This window comes from Ictidomys tridecemlineatus, chromosome 5 (genome assembly GCF_052094955.1).
Source record: "Ictidomys tridecemlineatus isolate mIctTri1 chromosome 5, mIctTri1.hap1, whole genome shotgun sequence".
In the NCBI taxonomy this organism is placed as follows: Eukaryota; Metazoa; Chordata; class Mammalia; order Rodentia; family Sciuridae; genus Ictidomys; species Ictidomys tridecemlineatus.
The window spans coordinates 121,653,681-121,672,844 of NC_135481.1; the positions used below are offsets into that span (position 1 = coordinate 121,653,681).

The 19,164-nt window shown below is 48.1% G+C and overlaps 1 protein-coding gene across 8 annotated transcripts; it reads left to right on the forward strand.

Annotated features, from left to right (window-relative positions):
* The first annotated feature begins 493 nt into the window (after positions 1–493).
* On the forward strand, positions 494–18,846 carry Znf839 (zinc finger protein 839). Of its 8 annotated transcripts, XM_078050929.1 has the most exons (9): positions 760–901; positions 5,697–5,807; positions 5,915–6,799; positions 9,514–9,741; positions 12,458–12,550; positions 13,272–13,421; positions 15,597–15,737; positions 15,884–16,019; positions 17,210–18,846. In XM_078050929.1, the coding sequence occupies exons 3-9, from the start codon at positions 5,975–5,977 to the stop codon at positions 18,097–18,099; spliced, it is 2,463 nt and encodes an 820-aa protein (XP_077907055.1). In that variant the 5' UTR covers positions 760–901; positions 5,697–5,807; positions 5,915–5,974; the 3' UTR covers positions 18,100–18,846. The 8 variants fall into 8 exon arrangements, with proteins under 8 accessions (XP_077907053.1, XP_077907051.1, XP_077907052.1 ...); XM_078050924.1 differs by lacking the exon at positions 5,697–5,807 and having other exon boundaries at positions 496–901; positions 15,884–16,013; XM_078050923.1 differs by lacking the exon at positions 5,697–5,807 and having other exon boundaries at positions 497–901.
* Positions 18,847–19,164: the final 318 nt, after the last annotated feature.

A 19,164-nucleotide genomic window follows, 5' to 3' on the forward strand; every position in this document is an offset into this window, starting at 1 on the left:
TGCACTGGGCCAGGGCCTGTATTGGCACGGAATGAGTAACATAGCATCCTTGTCCTCAAGACGTGCCCAGTCTGCGTGGGCACTAGGGCTTTTGTAGATCAAGCTGGGCACAATTAGGGGGTTGAGGGGCACTCTTGTTAAGAATGCGAACACTAGGTTCCCTCTTGGAGTTATTAAATCAGGACATCTTGGGGTCTTCCTGGGAATCCACAGCTCCAGGCAGGACCCTCAATGTAGGTTGACGTTAACATTTGAAAGGTGACAGGCCAGGGGCTCTGGAAGACCTCAGCTTGGGAGACCCGGACAGCTCCTGGAGGAGGTGACGTCGTAGAGTTAAGAAAATAATCCAGAAGGCGGAGCGCTTGTCCAGCACGCGGGAGCCGGGGGTTCCAGCCCCATCGCGGAAAAACAAACAAAATAGAACCCGGGAGGCCTGCGCGGACCTCGGTGCTGGGGCGTGGTAGAGGGGCGTGGCCATCCCGGCTCCGCCCCCAGCCCGGCCGCCTTCGGTGGTGTGTTGGCCTGCTGGGCACTCGTAGCCCGCCCCTTTCCCAGGTGACGCACATTCGCGCCGCCGTCGCTCAGTGACAAGGGTTCGAGTCCCGGTTCGGCTGTCATGGCGGACGCGGAGCCGGGGCGCTGGGGTGGCTGCGGGGATGGCGGCAGCGGCCGGGTTCCTCCGAGCCAGGGCGGCAACGCGGCGCGCGTGGCCCCACTGGACCCCGAGCAGCTGCGGCGGGTCCTGGAGCAGGTGACGAAGGCGCAGCCGCCCGCCGAGCCTCCACCGGCCTTCGTCCTGCAGGACGCGGCACAGCGGCTGCGGGACGCGGCCCAGCAGGCCGCCCTGCAGCGGGCTCCGGGCGCCGAGCCCCCGCGCCCGCCGCGCCTCCTGCCACCCCAGGTGAGGCGCTGGGAGGGAGTGGGGGAAACCGAGGCCTCGGGGGCCCGCGCCTCGCGACGGGCAGGCTCGCCTTGGAGCGGCCGGGCCCGAGAGGCCGGCGTCGCCAGCCCCCGAACTTGCACCGCCTTGCACTGGGCTCCTCCGCGCTGCCTGGCTCTTAACGGCCTCTGCCCACTCATTCAGCATCCATTGAGCGCTCACAGTGCACCAGGTTGCGGCAGGGTTGCGGCACGGTGCAGAACTAAGGCGGGTCTGGGGGTGAAAGGGGGGCTGCTTTCCAGTGGGTGGTCCTCGAGGCCTGACAATGGAGCTGAGACCTGAGTGGAGTAAAAGAGTGGAAAGCAGAGCAAGTGCCAAGACCCAGACATGGGACAAAAGGAAGCACAATGCAGTAGTTTGCTGTACGAGTTGGCACCTGAGTGGTGCCTGTGATTTGTAACCCCGGTGCCCAGCAGTGCCAGTACACGTGAAACACGTGAAAGCCCTCTATACCACAGGTCATCCTCTCCCAGAGAGTTCATTCCCTGAGTCACAGAGCTCTTGACTGCTGGGGGAGTTGGCTTCAGAAAGTGATCTCCCAAGCTGGGAGGGTTCAGGCAGTTCCTAAAGCTGGAGGTATTGCATGCTGTGTGTAATATCCCCTTATCTTGAGGGTTGTACATGACAATACTTTCATCCCTAGATTGCCAAAGGAAGAGAGATGCTTCTAGTAAACAGGCTAGAGAATAGAGCCAACAGTCTTCAACTTTTTTGTTTTTCCTGAGTGATATGGGGCTGCATAGGCTTGTACACAGTTATCAAGGCTGGAGAGTTATCTTGCTTTATTTAGTTTGGGAAGACAAGTATGTTGCCCCAACATTGCTGGAGGTGTGACCTTACGTAAGGTAACAACCTCTTTGGACTTTGATTTCCTTGTTGGCAGTAGGGATGGTTCACTGCGTGAGCTTTTTGGCTGTACTCTTCTGAAGAACCAGTGCCTCCCTATGTACTGGGCACAGCAAATCTGTGTCAAAGACAGCATGGCACCATCCAGTACGGCCACCATCTAGTGACTCCTGCTGTTTACACACTCCCTACTCCCAGCCAGGCACTTTACTAAGCTGCTTAGTTGTCAGCAGCCATGTAATAATGCTTTTTTAAAAAACAAGGTCTTGCTAAGTTGCTTAGGGTCATGCTAAATTGTTGAGGCAGGCTTTGAACTTGTAGAACTTCTGCCCAGGCCACTGGGAGCAATAATGCTTCTCCATCAGCCTTTTCCAGGTCAAGAATAAGCTCAGAGAGATTGGGTGACTTTGCCCAAGGTCCCATAGGTGCAGCTGCACTCCAGAGCCTGTGTCCTCACTACATACTACTTTTTGGATCTGATTTGGTGTGGCAACTTCAGAAAGAGTCCAATAATGTCACATTTCATCAAGTGAAAATAAGCTTAGGAACTAAAAGAATTGTATTCTAAGCCAGGAATGGTGGCATACATCTGTAATCCCAGCCACTGAAGAGTTTGAGACAGGAAGATCTCAAGTTTGAGGGTAGCTTCAGCAGCTTAGTGAGATCCTATCTCAAAATATAAAAAGGGATGGGGATGTAGTTCAGTGGCAATGCTGCATTCAATCCCCAGCATGGGGCTGAGTGGAGGGAGGTAATGAATAAAAAAGGATTATATTCTGTAGCTAATATAATGGGAATGTTATAAATTCTACCTGCACTCACAATAATGTAACTTTATGGCCCATTGTGCTAATAATCTTTCAACCTCACTGTGCCTTGGAGGCCACAAAGGCAAACCAGGTGTGTACCTTGCCCCTGAGGAGTTATGAACTAATAGAAGGTAAGGCATGGACTAGATAACTTCTTTAAAAAAAAAAACTGTAGTTGTATATGGACAGAAAGCATTTTATTTGTTTTACTTTTATGCAGTGGTAAGTTTCAAACCCAGTGCCTTCCACATGCTGTAGCTCTGCCACTGAGCGATAACCCTAGCCCCCAGGTAATTTCTAATCAAGGTCAGAAAGCTAGAGATCAACATAAAGAACTAAATGAATTTAGTTCATTTAGTCTCACCTGGCAAAAACTCTTCTAGATACCCTTGAGAGCGCTCCTTGGTAAATCTGTCAACTTCAGTCTGTTCTGCCTCTTATCTATTGTGCTATGGTGGCACTGTTTTCCTGTCTGCTTCACCTATCTACTCCCTGGGGAGTAGAGAATCAATGGAGATTTTGAAAGGATAGGTGTAGTGCTCCATCCCAGCTGATCCAATCCAGCAGGTCTGCAGGGACTGGGGCAGGGCAGGACAGGGAAAAGCCTCCCATTAGTTCAGGTGTGAGATAGGCTTGGATACTGTTTATAAATAGGAATCATAGATATTTAGTAAGTTTACATAATTTTTATTTTATTTTATTTATATGTGGTGCTGAGGATCAATCCCAGGGCCTTACATGTGCCAGGCAAGTGTTGTACCACTGAGCCACAACCCCAGCCCCAAGTTTACAGAATTAAATACACATATAGCAAAATATCAAGTATAATACCTATGTGGTAAGTCAGTCTGGATAGCGGATAAATATATTATGGGACTAATTCTGCTGCTGGTCATTCTAGAACAATAGGTCTTGGTGTGTGTGTGTGTGTGTGTGTGTGTGTGTGTGTGTATAATATGGTGTATGTGTAATATACCAAGAGCTTAGAGAAAAATTCTGACTAATAGTAAAAGGAAACGAATAATGGTATTGAAGGATATACAGAGTAAACCTAGTTGTCAGTGAGTCACAGGTAGCCCAGGAATTGGGGACTCATGGGACACTGGCATCAGCTCTACACAAAAACCATAAACCAAAATGTTAAATTGTCTCTGCTGTTTGCAATATAGAGATGAGAGATGGACCCCAGCTTGCTTTCAGTGAGGGTTTTTATTCTGCCCTGTGTGATGACATTTTTGACCTTTCACTGGCACAGGATTGAGTCCAAAAGAGGACCTGTTTGTGTCCCAGATCAGTGGTTCTCAACCGAAGGTGTTTTGCCCCATAGGGAAGGGGCCTTCAGCAACATCTGGAGACATTTTTGAGGGTCACAACTTGGGGGTGCTGCACTGGCTTCTAGAGGGTGATGGCAGGGATGGTGTTCAGCTTCCTACAGTACAGGACAGCTCCACACAACAGAGAACTACCGGTCTGAAGTGTCACTCTGCCAAGGTTGAAATACTCTGCCTTGGACCTTTGCCTTTCTCCCTCTGAGAAAATGCTCACTCAGCTCTACAAGGGCATGAGCCTTGTCCTGCTCCCACCTTCTCCTCTTCTCTAACACCTATGACTATGTTTGGCACAGGGTTGGCATTCAGTAAATATTGTGGAATGTTGTTGAAGACAACAGTTGTCAGGTGTTTTGCTGTTACAGGCAGTGAGTACTACCTTGAACTTCCTAGAACATTCATCCTTGTGCCCATGTGAGTGTTTTGGTTTTTTTTAATTGAATCTAAAACAAACAAACAAAAAATGGAATTGCTGGATCAAAAAGCACAGGCATTTAAAATTTTGATGGATATTATATTTTAATTTGTTGAAGATATGAAGTCCCTCTCCTAGAAGTGTGCCCTTGGAGAAATACACATGTATGCACATACTATGAAATTTTAGAACAGACCATAAGAACAGAGGGAGAGAACCTGTTCATCAACAAGAGACTAGTGTACTCAGTGCAGAGAATATGAGCACCTAAAGCTTCACAGGTCAATGTGGATGCATTTCTCACAGCAAAATAGGGAGTGAAAATGCCCATCAAGGTACAGATTATTTCATTTATATAAAGTCTAAAAACATTTCAAAACTGAACCATATTTTTGGAGATAGTCACATGCAGTATAAATTTTAAAAATATACAGGAATGAACAGGGCATTTGGGATATGGTAAAGAAAAGGGCATGTATGTTGGAAGGATTTGGGAGGGCTTTATGAACTGCTTGTGTTACCTTTACAGGTGGGTTGTAGGACCCTGTTGGTTACTTTGTTCTTTATGGCTTTTTTGGTTTCAGAATTTCATTCATTTGGGGGACAGGGGTGGTGGTGGAAAATGAGCTCACTGGTACTGGGCTGGGGATGTGTTTAGGTGGTCCAGCTTTCGAGAGGCTCAGCTTGCCAGAGGTCCTGGATTCTATTCCCAGCACTGTAACAAATGAGCTCACATTGCATGGAGTCCAGTTTAGAGCACAGTACTAAGTAATCCAAGTAAAACCACATGGATAAAACTAAAGCAAGGAATTATTTCTTTTTTTTTTTAATATTTATTTTTTAGTATTGGCGGACACAACATCTTTGTTGGTATGTGGTGCTGAGGATCGAACCTGGGCCGCACACATGCCAGGCGAGCGTGCTACCGCTTGAGCCATATCCCCAGCCCCAAGGAATTATTTCTTAATGAGTCATGAAATAATTTAGTAGATTATGACTAATATATATATATTAGTCATTTTATATATACATACATATATATATATATATATATATTTTTTTTTTAATGATGTGGATTGCCAGTGGCAGTGGTGCATGCCTGTAATCCCAGCAAATAGGGAGACACAGGAGGATCTCAAATTCAAGCTAACCTCATCAATCTAGCAAGGCCCTAAGTAACTTAGACCCTGTGTCAAAATAAAGAGATTTAAAAAGGGCTGGGATAATCTGCCCAGAGTAAAGTGCCCCTGGATTAAATCCCCAGTACCAAAAAAAAAAGTGGACTACATAGCACATGAGAGGGCATTTATGTAGGATGGTGAGTGTTGCATGAACTGTTACTTCATTTGTGTCCACAGCGTTTCAGCAGATGTACTTGGTTGTGGTGTAACATGTATCCCTGTGCTCTGTGGTCAGAGAGGTTTGGAAACTCCTATAAACACTACAGACATAGGACATAGCCTTTATATGTAAGTTCAAACTTAGAGTTTCAACGGTGGATTTGTGATGATTACAGAAATATCAATGAGCATAATTCTGTCTTTCTCTTTCCTGGTTTCCTCTTTCTATATTTAAGCAACTAGAAACCATATGTGTCAAGGTGACACCTGGAGACGTGAAAGATCAGGAAAGGCCGATGCCACCGCTGGCCACCATCCAGCCCCAAACAGCAAGACAGAGCCAGCCTCCGGGGAGGAGCTCCAGCCTGGTGGGGCTGCGCGTGGCCTGCCCTCAGCTGCTTAGGGGGCAGCCCTCGGGGAGGACCGGGCCACAGCTGTGCTTCCTCAGAAGCTCACTTCGGCCTCCTGTTCCTCGGGTGTTTGTACAGAGGCCCCTGCCCGCCCTCCAGCCAGTCCCTCCAAAGAGAGTCAAGGCCTCCCAGGCTCCAGGCGGCCAAGGTGACCGGTTGACTGCTCTGGCAGCCTCTCACCTGCCCACAAGAACGTCCATTTCTTCCAGTTCACATTTACTCATTTCCAGCTTGCACACGAAACATGCCAAGAAGCTAAAAAAATCTTTCAAGGTGCAAACTCGTTCTGGACGGATATCTCGACCTCCTAAGTACAAAGCTAGAGACTATAAATTCATCAAAACAGAGGACTTGGCTGAAGGGCACCCTTCGGATTCCGACGACTACTCAGAACTGAGCACGGAGGAAGAGGAAGGCCAGAGGGAGAAGCAGGCTCTCTTTGACTTAGAGAGCTGTGCCCTGAGGCCCAAGACCTTTCGGTGTCAGACTTGTGGCAAGTCATACATAGGAAAGGGGGGACTGGCCCGGCATTTTAAACTTAACCCAGGCCACGGCCAGGTGGATCCTGAGACACCACTGCCTGAGAAGGCCACTGGAAGTCTCTCCCTGGGATGCACGGAAGAAGGGACTGGAGGCCTGACCTCTCCAGAGCGGTGCGCACCAGCTGCTAAACGTGAGGAAGGGGCAGAGTCAGAACAGGGTGGCCAGCAGGTAACGATGTTTGGTGACAGTGTTCTTATCCCTGTCCCTTCCTGCCCACCATTCTTAAATTAACCCTCACCTTGAGTGATGGGAGTTCGAGATGCAAGTTGTCATAGTGAGGGTCTGCTTTGCTGCCAAGCTGGCGAGTGCTCCCCACCCAGCAACCTCATTTGGTGGGCACATTCAGTGGAACCCAGCTGCCAGGTTTTTGTTTTGTTTTGTTTTGCTTTTTCTGTAGTACTAGGGATTGCACCCAGGGGGCTTTACCACTGAGCCACATCCCCAGCCCTATTCTATATTTTATTTAGAGAAAGGGTCTTGCTGAGTGCTTAACGCCTCCCTGTTGCTAAGGCTGGCTTTGAACTTGCTATCCTCCTGCCTGAGCCTCGTGAGCCACTGGGATTACAGGCATGCATCACTGCCCAGCCCTAAAATATTTTGAGACAGGGATTTTGGGAAGTTGTCCAGGCTGGTTTGGAGCTTGGGATCCTCCTGCCTGGGCCTCCTGAGTGGCTGGGATCACAGGGGTGTGCCACTGCACCCCACCCTGTTAGTGGCTGCTGCAGCGCAATCCTAACATTTTTTCATGAAGTTCCATTTGTTTGTTTTTTCCTCTTCTTGCTTCTGCCTTTAGTGTCATATCCCAGAAATAACAGCCAGACCCAATGTCATAAAGTCTCTGCCCTAGGTTTTCCTCTGAGAAGCTCATGGTTTTGAGGTCTTTCATTGAGGTTTCGGTGCATTTTGAGTTAGCTTTTGATAGTGTTAAGTAGGGTGCAGCTTCATTCTTTTGCTCTGGGTATCCAGGTTTCCCAGCTTCCCTTGAAACAGGCTTGATACTCTTTTGTTTATTTTTATGTGGTGCTGATGATTGAACCCAAGGTCTAACGCATGCGAGGCGAGTGCTCTACCACTGAGCCACAATCCCAGCCCAGGCTTGATACTCTTGTCAGAAATTATTTGACGAGGCTGGGGCAGTAAAATAGAGGTATTATATCCATCTATAATTTATAATTATATAATTATTTGACTGTCAAGTGCAGTGGCACATGCCTATAAGCCCAGAGTCTTTGGAGACTAAAGCAAGAGGGTTATAAGTTCAAGGCCAGCCTGGGCAACTTAGGCCCCGTCCCCTTCATTCCTAAAGGTCACATGGTACTTAAAGCCACAAGTAAACCTGGCATTCCTCCTAAAACTTCCATTGCAATGAAGATTTGAAAGGGAAGTTCTTTGAGAGTTAAGGGCAGCCAGGTGCAGTGGCCAGTGCTGTATTCTGGCTACTTAGAAGGCTGCAGCAGGAGGATTGTTTGAGCCCAGGAGTTCAAGGCCAGCCTGGCAACCTAGTGAGACTGTCTCAAAAAGAAAGAAAGAAAGAAAGAAAGAGAGAGAGAGAGAGAGAGGGAGGGAGGGAGGGAGGGAGGAAGGAAGGAAGGAAGGAAGGAAGGAAGGAAGGAAGAACGAACCAAGGGGGGGCTGGGAGGAGCTTAGTGGTAGAGCGCTTGCCTAGCACCTGTCAGGCACTGGGGTCGATCCTCAACACTGTATAAAAACAAACATAAAAACAAACAAAGGTTCATTGACAACTAAAAAAAATGGTTTAAAAAAAAGAAAAGAACTAAGTGGACTGTGTGCTCACTGCATGTCAAGCACTTCTCGCCTGTTGGCTTGTGGGCCCTATAGCTGTTGGTAGGTGTGTTGTGGCTCCCATCTTCATTTTCAGAGGCAGGAATTGGCAACGAGGAAGTCACTGGACAGCGTCAGATCCAGGATTCTCTCCCAAAAGCCCTGTCAACCCATGAAAACAGAAATTAGATTAGCAGCTCTGGGGACAGGTGGGGTCAAGGCAGGAGTTCTTTCTAAGGTGAGGAAGTAAACTGAAATTGGTGAGGAGGGTCACTTATCTTGCAATATATGTAACCCACTGAATTTTAAGCTTCCAGAGGATGGATTTCATGGTATTTGAAATATACACTATAAAAAAATGTAAAGCAATGCTTAAGGAACAAAACTCAAGCTGATTTTTTTCTTTGATGCTGAGACTTGAACCCAGGGCTTTGAGCCTGAGGAGAGAGGCTGTACCACTGGGCACTCAGTCCCAGCTTCATTTTCAAGGTGACATCCCATCAGAGAAGTTTCTTACTTCATCCTAGGGTGTGGTGTGTCAGTCCAGACTAACTGGCTGGCTGATGATCATCTGGTATCTGAAAGGAAAGTTTAAAATGCACTGATTACGGTTCAAGAGTTTAGATTAAAGAAGAAATAACTGGGCTAGAGGAGCTCAGTGGTTGAGCACTTGCCTAGCAAGCTCCTGGGTTCAATCTCTAGCACTGCCAAAAAAAGACAAAGAATTCAACAAGTTCCTTTTTGGGGGTGGGGGAGCCGGTTACCAAGGGCATTCTACCACAGAGCTGTATCTCTATCCTTTTTAAATTTTGTTTAGAATCAGGGAGCTTAACTGCTGAGCCACATCCTCAGCCCTTATTACTTTTATTTTGAGACAGGATCCCGCTAAGTTGCTTAGGGCCTCACTAAGTTGCTGAGGCTGGCTTTGAACTCGTGATCCTCCTGCCTCAGCCTCCTGGGATTACAGGCGTGTGTCACTCAACCTGGCAAGGTTCTTGCTTTTGATTTTTTTTTTTTTTTTTTTTGCTTGAAGGCTTTCATGGTGATATATAGAAAGCATGCCTGTTTTATTTTGTTTTGGGGTGTGTGACATTATCCAGGATGGGCAGTCTGTAGAAGAGGCATTGGTACCTGAGCCAGAAAATGGAAGTCATTCAGCTCTTTTGGGATCAGAGAGTCACCTTGGACCTAGAAGAAGTGGAGACTTGCAGACCCTGGCAGAGTCTAGTGCAGCTGTCCATCAGAGGATCCGAGCATCCCAGCCCCACGAAGGCCCTGCTGGGACCATGAGGAGGAATGCCTCAGGGAGCAGAACCCTGCTGGAGGAGGTAGACACTCTTACATCCTGTTCTGGATACTGTTTCTTTGTCGTGGTAGTGGGAAGTCACTGTTAGGTTTCTGAATTTAAAAGAAAAACACCATGACCAAGTCAGCAGTTCACCTGCAATGATACAGGATGAAGTATGTAATCAGTTCAATGTGGGGTTATCTGAAATAACGCAGAGGCTTACCTGTTTAAAAAGACCATAGGACGGCTGGGGTCACAGCTCAGCAGCAGAGCATTTGCCTTGCATGTGAGGCACTGGGTTCAATCCTCAGCACACATAAAAACAAATAAATAAAATAAAGGCATTGTGTCTACCTACAACTAAAATAAATAAATAAATAGATAGATAAATAAAATGACCATAGGACTTCCCATGTAGTTCCAAGAGCTGCTTGCATTTGTAAGTTTGGAATAATTATAATCTGTATTTACTTGGAAGAAGTTTGGAAGACAATAGAAATGAGTTCCTCTTTTTCTGTAAAAAAGTTTAAATTATGCAAAGAATGTTTCAGGTTTAGGACCCTGTTGTCTCCATTCTAGTTCCATAAAAATATTAGATTTATTGAATTTAACTGGCTTGGCTTAGAAAAGTAGAACCCTGAATTCATCCACATTATCTTGATTATAATCAGGTGAAAGTTGTTTTTTTTTTTTGGTGGGGGGGGCAGCTATCCTGGGAATTGCATGCTAGGCAAGAACTCTACCACTGAGCTATATCACCAGCCCTTTCCAGGAGAATATCTTAAAAAGAAGTAGAAAATATAGCAAGACAACATGAGACAAGTCAGCAAGATGACTGGCCCCAGATAGTGTCTAAAGGGGCCCAGGGCCTCCAAACTCTGAGATCCATGGGCAGAAGTGGTTTTCTAAGAGGAAATGAGTTTCCTTAAGTTTCTTTTTTTTTTTTTTTAAAGAAACTTGGAGCTGACCCTTTAGGTTGGGGGATCAGGTGCTAGTCAGCTGCAAGGTTTTTGTTTTTCATTTTTTTTTTAGAGAGAGAGAATTTCAATATTTATTTTTCAGTTTCCGGCAGACACAACATTTTTGTATGTGGTGCTGAGGATCGAACCTGGGCCACACGCATGCCAGGCGAGCGCGCTACTGCTTGAGCCACATCCCCAGCCCCTGAAGTTTCTTAAGGCACAATGTAATGTTGCCCATTCTAGCAGCTAATTTAAACCTTGGGGGATTAGCTTTCTTTGCATTTGGGTTTGTGTTATGAGAGTGTTGGATGATTAATTTTTGGAAGTATGGATTGAGTAGGTGGCCTTCGTCTAGAATCCTGCATTGACCCTGAAAAGAACTACCACTTACTGAGCACTTCCTGCAAGGTAACTAGCCTGCCACTCCCTGGCACCCCCTTGCTGGCCTGGACAAACCTCCTTTCGTTTATTCTTTATGATCATTGCCTTGTCTCTATAGTGGAGGAACCCAAAACCCAGCCACCCAAATGACCTGCACAGGGTCACTGCAGGCAGGAGATGGGTTCAGAATATACAAAACCCCATGTGTCACACAGAGAAGTGGAGGACTGCTTTGAATGGGACCATTCTCCATTCTTTTAGATGAGAACTTTCGCAGAAGTTGACATTATATGTTTCTTGGGTTTTTGTCGAGTATTAGGCCCAGTTCTGGGTAAGGAGGGGACAGTGTACACAAGATAGACACAGCCCCTGCTCGGGGGAAAATGGGGCAGTCAAACCTGCCAATCAGTGGACAAAACTACCATGGACCTGGGCATTGAGTATAATTTGAGATGCCCTGTCTGCTGCTTCCTCTGTCTTCCACACCCGACCACGCAGCCTCCCTGAACTCCCTGGTCTTCCTGTCTCCCAGAGTTCCTCTGCTTTTCCTCACTTCATTGCTACCCTGCTTGAGCTCCCTCATCTGCCTGGTTTCTCCAACCTTCTTCCCTCTGCAGACTCTCTGTCACTTCCTGTTCAGACTGCTCTCTAGAGCCTTGGCTCTTGTATTTGAAATCTTTGCGCCTGGAGTCCCATGAACCCCTCGGTGCTCCGCTGAGGGGGGCCTGCACACTGGCTTCCTGCCTACCCTTGGTGGAGAGCTGCTTTGCCTAGTGCTCAGTCAGGCTGGGAACCCCAGGCTTTCTTGTCTCTTTCCCCTTCATTCACCTTTCCCATGTCCAATGACCCCAAATCTGGCGGACTGTGCCTTCCCTGTCCCTCCTGCCCACACTCTTGTTGTCAACTGGGTCCTCACCCGCCTCCCACTCTGTTCCCTGCACTGCCACTTAGGGACATGATTGAAACCTCCCTCCATACTCTGCCTTTGGAAGGAAATACAAACCCTCAGGCCCTCGCAGCCTGGCTGGCCTGCCTGTCAGTCCCAGGTGCTGCCTACGGATATCCCTCTGTCCTTTCACTCCATGAAGCACTAACCTCTGTAGCTTCCTGACTTTGCATTTCTGTGAGCTTCCTCCACAGTAGAAGGAAGCTCATACATTTCCCCAGAGCCATGTCCTTACTCCTGGGCCTTGTCTCAGAACCCAGTGCTTATCATGTGGGACTCAAACATTGAAACCAGAATTGACCACAGCACTTTGTTAATGGGCGAACAAGTGAGATGCTTAATGAAGTGGAATGTAGCTTAGAGTTGCCAGGTTTGGGGAGAACTTTTTCCTGTTACGATGCACCAGCTTGCTGATTGTTGGGAAATTCTTATGGGCTTTAGAGGTGGCAAATGCTTTCTTTTGGCAGTGTCTGCAGCATTGTGACCAGAAGGATCTGGTGGAGTTGGCGCTGCCTCAGCTGGCTCAGGTTGTGACCATGTATGAATTCCTTCTGATGAAGGTGAGTCTTGGTGGAGCCTCGAACCACGGAGGGGATGCTCTGAAGTCATGCAGGAGGACATCCTTGCTGTGTATTTGGGGAAGACCTAGGCCATGTGGAATCCTTCCCTTCTCCAGGACAGGGCTGAAGTGAGCGCCAGTGCCTGGTGCAGGGCCAGTGTCTGGTGGGGAATCTTAGGCATTCCACTTGTCACTCTCTTGATTGTTTAACTTTGTGTAGGAGAGTGACAGTGGGAGCAGCAACTGTGGCTAGGTCTCCATGCTACCTGGCTGGCTTCCTACATGGGGCTCTGCTCTTTATACCACCTCTGAAGACGCAGCCCTGCAGACGCAGCCCTGCCTGCGCCCCATGCTTCCCATAGAGGCTGCTGCAATCCCTGGAGCTGCACATGTGCACAGGGGCTGGCAGCCAGCCTGTCCCCAGGCCTTCCTGCCTCCCCTCTGCTCCCTCACCTCCCCACCCTCAGGGCTCTGCGGCCATCATGCCAAGGGCTGTGTGTTTTCTGGTCAGCTCCTCCCAGGCCCATCCTGGCCTCCCCAGGCTGGGCACAGTGCCAACACAGAGCAGGCACCCCGAGGGGAGAAGGAGGCGCCGCCATCAGCCATTTCTAGGGCTGAGGAACCCGTGTCCTTCTCTCTTTAGGTTTTTTTTTTTTCCTTCTGTGTTTTCTACACCGTTGCCTCAGGTTTAAACTCTTTTTGTCATCTTTATCTTCACGAAGGTTGAGAAAGGTCATCTGGCAAAGCCTTTTTTCCCAGCCGTGTATAAGGAATTTGAAGAGTTGCATAACATGGTTAAGAAACTGTGTCAAGATTACCTCAGTGGTTCTGGTCCATGCTCTCAGGAGCCCCTGGAAGTAAACAATGATAAGGTAACAGCCGCACACAGCAGAGTTTTGCTCTCAGGGTTTCTAAGAAGGATGACTGTGAACAAAGAGGTTTTCAGCCATGACATCATAGTCAGCCAAGTGGATTGTTTGTTTCCTTCATGTAAAGGCACTAAATATTGTTGCAGAAAACTCAAAAATGCAGATGAGCCAAAAGAAAACTGCACCCTTCACCTTCCGCCCCCTGCTGTCGGGCCGCACCTCCAGGCCTGGTGCTCTGCTCCTCGTGAGCCTTCACGTGGGCCCATAGGGCCAACAGTTTGCCGTGCCAGATTGTTTGGACGAGGTTCTCATTTCAGTTTCATTGTCATCATCACAGTGCCTTTAGCTAGATTGGGCTCTTTACCTGGAAAAGTCTTGAGCTGACATTGTTTTGGATGAAACCTGTGCTGGGCACAAGCCTGCACCCGTGGTCCTGTCACCCAGGGGCTGTTCTCAGGGATTGGACTGGGGTCTGGCCCCACCGTCTGTGAGGCAGCACCTCACTGACCTGGCAGAGCCCCTCCCCTCTGGTCTCTGCTCCTCGGTGGGAGAGGGTGCTGACTCAAATGGCCCTCGATGGTTCTCACAGTATGGCCCTGGCTTGAAATAGTCCTCCTTGAAACCATCTGATGCACGTGAGGCATTGGAGCGTATTTAGGGGGTTGCGTTGCCTAACTCCCCTTCCCTCTGCTGCTCCTTTTTGCTGAGAAGGACAAGGTTCCACGGCATAGGGACTCTTCTGTGGCACGCAGTCTTGGTCTGTTTTCCCCCTTGGTCCATTCTTGATAGTTATCATCTGTTCCTGGTTTTGATTTTGGTGTTTTTATTGGTTGTCATTGTTAGTTTTACACAAATTCATCATTTACCATATTCCTCAATGAGCCTTTATACTTTATTTTATTTTTTGAAATTACTATTACAAAAATATAATGGATTCCTGGTAAGCCTCCTGTAGCTTCCCCAGTTCAGAATAGTTACCTATGTGTTTATTTTGTTTTTGCTTTTTTTTTTTTTTTTTGGTACTGGGGATTGAACTCAGGGGCACTCTACCACTAAGCCACATCCCAGCCCTATTTTGTATTTTATTTAGAGACTTAGAGTCGGGTCTCACTGAGTTGCTTAGCGCCTCACTTTTGCTGAGGTTGGGCTTTGAACCTGCGATCTTCCTGCCTATTTTTTTAGTTGTAGATGGACACAATGTCTCTATTTTTATTTGTTTATTTTTATGTGGTGCTGGGGATGCTGGGGATCCAGCCCAGGGCCTCACAGGCACAAAGCAAGCGCTCTACCACTGAGCTACAACCCTAGCCAGTGAGCTGCTGCTTTTTAAACTGTTAAGTTAAACAAGTGTGGATATCCTGTTGTGCAGCAGAGCTGGATGTGTACAAAATTCTGTGCATGCCCACCAGAATCCTCTCTTGTAGTAGTTCAGATTGTGCCACAGCCTCTTTGGAGCAACAACATCTCTGTTTATAAAGGGACACTCTCCAGCATGGTCAGCACCAAGCACATCTGGCCCTGTTTTCTGGTTGGCCTTGAGGTACCCTTCCCTCTGCCTGCCGCAGTCTGATGCCCATGACGTTCTCCTTACAAGGCCCAGATAGGCGACCATGGCTGTGTCTTTACACCTCATATCTGGTGCTTTGCATGTGGAATCAGATCCATTCTTTACAAAACCCTAACAGTCAGCTGACCTCAGGGAGGCCACTGAGGCTCAGGGAGCTAGTGGCTTCCTAAGGTCCACCCAGCTGGGAGCAGAAACTGCACTCTAGCATGGCTGTCTCAGGCCGGCACCATGCCCTCTTCACCACCTGGGAGGGAGATATAGATGTGAACTGGCAGGGTTGTTTTCTGCAGAGACAAAGGAGAATTTTTAAAAGGAGGGATAATGTACAAGAAAGATACCAAGGTACAAGCTAGCACAGTAAGTGTGTGTTAGCCTTAAAAAGTGTGGTTTATAGTTTTAAAAGTGCCATTTATTCTGTCTTTGGCACTGAGCTAACCCATTACCATTCTGGGTAATGATCCATTTCCTCAGGAGCTTTTCCCTCTGACTTTATGTTTGTGCAGAGGCACCACAGCCTGAAAGCCCGTCACTCAACTCATGGGTCCGCATGCTTCTGCAGACCTGCATCTGTACTGAGAGAAGCTTATTTCTACTGGCCCTTTCCTCTTCAGGTTGCTGAATCACTAGGAATCACGGAGGAATTCCTGAGGAAGAAAGAAACACACCCAGGCTGCAATCCCCCCAAGCGCCCTAGCCAAGAGATGGAAGGGGAGAAGCTAGAGGCAGCCAGCCACCAGCAGAGGGGAAATGAGGTGGGCTGCTCGTCGGCAGGCACAACCTTAAACGTGTGCCAGATGCTGAGTTGGTGGTCATGGGTCCCCAGCACTCGTCTCTAGGAGGGAGAGGTGCAGCTCCACCTGTGGCTTCTGGGCTCAGCCAGGGGGTCTTCTCTTCACAGGCCACAGAAGAGGAGCTGGCCATGGTGAAAAGGCCCCGAAGAGACGCTGTGTGCACAGATGCCCTCAAGTCTCCTGCTGCCCACAGTGGAGGCCAGGAGAAGACCGGGCCTTCCAATGCCCCAGCTGCCTGTGAGGGTAAAGCATGCTCAGTGGGTTTGAAGGGTGCCGTGCTCAGATGCCCTGCTGGTATGACAGATGTGCCCAGGCTGGCACTTTTCAGGGTTGGGTGCCCCTGTGGCTGAGTTTAAGAGAACTCTCTGGTCTCAGGTTTATCCCAACTTCCCAGTGTTCTGGCATTCTGTGTCCATGACCCACGAGCCTTGAGCTCTTTCAGGTTCCTAGATCCCCTTATTAAAAGTAAGAGTCATTTGGAGGTGGTGAGCGGGTTGCACCATGGTGGTCCTGAGGGGTTGGGCGGAGATTTGAAAAAAAGACATGGTGTGGCTTTTATTCTGGCTGCCTGACCCTGCGATAGATATTCTGTATGCTCTGTGACAGTGACTTTATGCCTCTGTGCAGTTGTATCAGTGCCATGGGATTCCTTGCCTGCTCCTAAGTTCTCAATTAGAAGAGACAATTCCACCCCAGGACTCATTATTTAACTCTGCCACAGGGGAATGCAGAGTGGTTCAGAGTGGGGATGAAAGCTCTTTGGTATCAGTCTGGAACACAGCTCTTTTGCTTAGCTGGTCTGTTTCCTCTCTGGCTTCAGCCAGACTTGGAGACCGAGTGATCAATGCTACAGTTCACTTCAGTTTAACTGACAGTTCCTAAGTGTCTCTGTGTGCCCTGTGTTGCCCTTGTCCTAGTGCCCAGGTCCAGGGCTGGGTCAGAAGGTTTCCTCACCCTCAGGGCTCTGCCCTCCAGAACAGTGGCTCCTAATTGGATGTGCATCTGAATTACCTGAGGAGATCATTCTGAAAAACAGGGGCTGGGGAATACAGGTCTGGGATTGGTATATTTTGAAATATTTTGAATATTTTCAAAAGCCTCTCAGGTGATTCTTGGGCTTATCTCTGGTGAAGAACCACTGGTCTTTCATTTCAGTGTCAGAATAAAATGACTGAATGGCTTTTGGAACATGTTTCTATGACAAAATCTGCCTCTGCCAATAGTTACTAGGGATTAAAAGAAAAAGGATTTGCTGCCTGTGTCTGAGCAGCTGGGAGAGTTGTTTTTTTTTTTTTTTTTTGGTATGTGTGTGTGTGTGTGTGTGTGTGTGTGTGTGTTTCTTTGCAAGAAACTTAATTTGGACCAGCTCGTTTTGGACGGTGTGGTGAATAGGCCAAGATCTAGGAGCTCACCTGTTTTTCCAAACTATTTAGGTTTTGCCTCTCCAGCAAGTGGGAGCGCCCCTCCCTATTCTGAAGAAAGCCATGGGATGGCACTTTTTAATAGTGGCAGAAGCAAATTACATGTGGGCCAGCAGCTTAAAGCTTTTGATGACTTCAGAGCCAGGAGGAGGTCTGTGGGCTCCGCTCCCCTGTGCGGGGCCACCAGTCGGCCAGCTCTTCATGCTCAGTTAAGAGAGCCTGGGGGCCTGCCTCCGGCCCAGGTGGCAGCACTTCCTGAAGATAATGATCCGGAACACTCTGCAGACTCCAACACCAGGGACAGCCAGAGGAGCCCAGGTGTCTGTGGTGTCCTGTCAGGTAGAAGAGGGGAATGCCTGCTGCCTGGCAGGTCTGGAAGTGCAGAGGTAGGGAACCGTGGTGAGATGTGTGGCTCCCACCTGAACTGCCAGCAGGTCGGCCCCAGGCACTCTGTGGCCCCTTCACTGAAGATTTTGCCCATGGATGCCATGCCAGTAGACTGTGCCTCCAGAACGGTGTCAGAGCCAGGGCCTCAGCCTGGCCCAGACGGATCACTGCCAACTAAAGAGGGTCTTGGAAGCCAAGCTGGGGACTTGAACTGGTTCCCCTGTGGGACACAGGTGCACATTGACCAGAGAGAACTGGAAAGTGTGGTGGCTGTAGGGGAAGCCTTGGCATTTGAAATTCCCAGTGGGTGTCAGATGTTGTCTCAGGAACAGATTTTTATTCAGACTTCAGATGGGCTTATCTTGTCCCATCCAGGCACCATAGTGTCTCAGGGGGAGGACATTGTCATAGTGACTGATGCCAAGGGGCCTGCCCTACAGACTGGTCCACCAGAAGAGGGTCCTCCAGAGACTGTGGAGACATTCCTCACTGTAGAGACAGAGCCCTCCCAGTGACAAGGAGTCCAAAGCTTGATCCTGGATTTGTATGCATTAGAAGGTCTATTCCAGGCAGTGTATATTTTTCTAATGTGAACACTGATACAAATGAACCGTTTATTTATAAAGTACTATGTGTGTCTACCCTACTGTTTTTCTGCAGAGCTCCTCATAGTAGAGGCAGATATAAATTGCCTGATAACAAATCCCTCCTATGTATCTCTTAGGAGCTTTTGGTGGCTGTCATAAAATGGCTCCAATATTACTTGATTTTCAGCCCAGCTTTCCATTTCCACAAAGTGATGTCCCCTTCTCTGTTCATGCCATACCACTTCTTCATCAGACTTGGTCTTAATACTAGAAGCTCCTTCTGTTAGAAAAATGAAAAAGCTATGCACTCTGGGCAGCATGCTGTTGAGAAGTCGAATAGTCATGTCCACCCACATTGTTTGGAGGGGAAATAAGGTACAAATAACTGATAGGACAGCTCACTGCAGTCCATGGCAGCTGGGTCTCAGGTGGAAGCTCAGTTCCACTTGGAAAGTCACTTCTTGGGGTCTTTTCTTTGGGACTTTTACCCTGGCTTTATTATAGGGTATGAAGGGAAGGTGGTTTTCCCCACTAGACGAGAGCACTCAAAGGGAGCAGCTGGTGCACTGTCAGGAACAGAGATGGGTCTATGGCACAGCATCTACATCACAACACTCTGACATACAAAATGAACAAATGGGAATTAATTTTTCTAATAAAGCACTTTGTTTTGTATGCACAGTACTTATAATTTGAAGTTCTTAGATAAGAAGCAGAAGCAAAATTGGGTGCTGTTGCACATGCCTATAATCCCAGCTACTTGGTGGCCAGGGTTGGAGAATCACAAGTTCAGGGCGAGCCTAGGCAACTTAATGAGACCCTGTCTCAACATAAAATAAAAAAGTGCTGCGGTGTAGCTCAGTGATAGAGCACCCTGGGTTCAATTCCCTGTGCCACAAAAACAAAACAGGTAAGTAGAAATAGGAGTGAAGAGGCACAGCACCTGGGGACAAGGGCCACTTAAGTGACTAGCTTGTGAGGGGTTTCCATGAG

Bases quoted from the DNA above. Each gene is read 5' to 3' on its own strand.
- Znf839 (XM_078050923.1), top strand. From the start codon at position 617: ATGGCGGACGCGGAGCCGGGGCGCTGGGGTGGCTGCGGGGATGGCGGC. The intron at 9,742-12,457 runs GTAGACACTCTT...TTCTTTTGGCAG, and splicing joins GCAGAACCCTGCTGGAGGAG to TGTCTGCAGCATTGTGACCA. The intron at 13,422-15,596 runs GTAACAGCCGCA...TTTCCTCTTCAG, and splicing joins TGGAAGTAAACAATGATAAG to GTTGCTGAATCACTAGGAAT.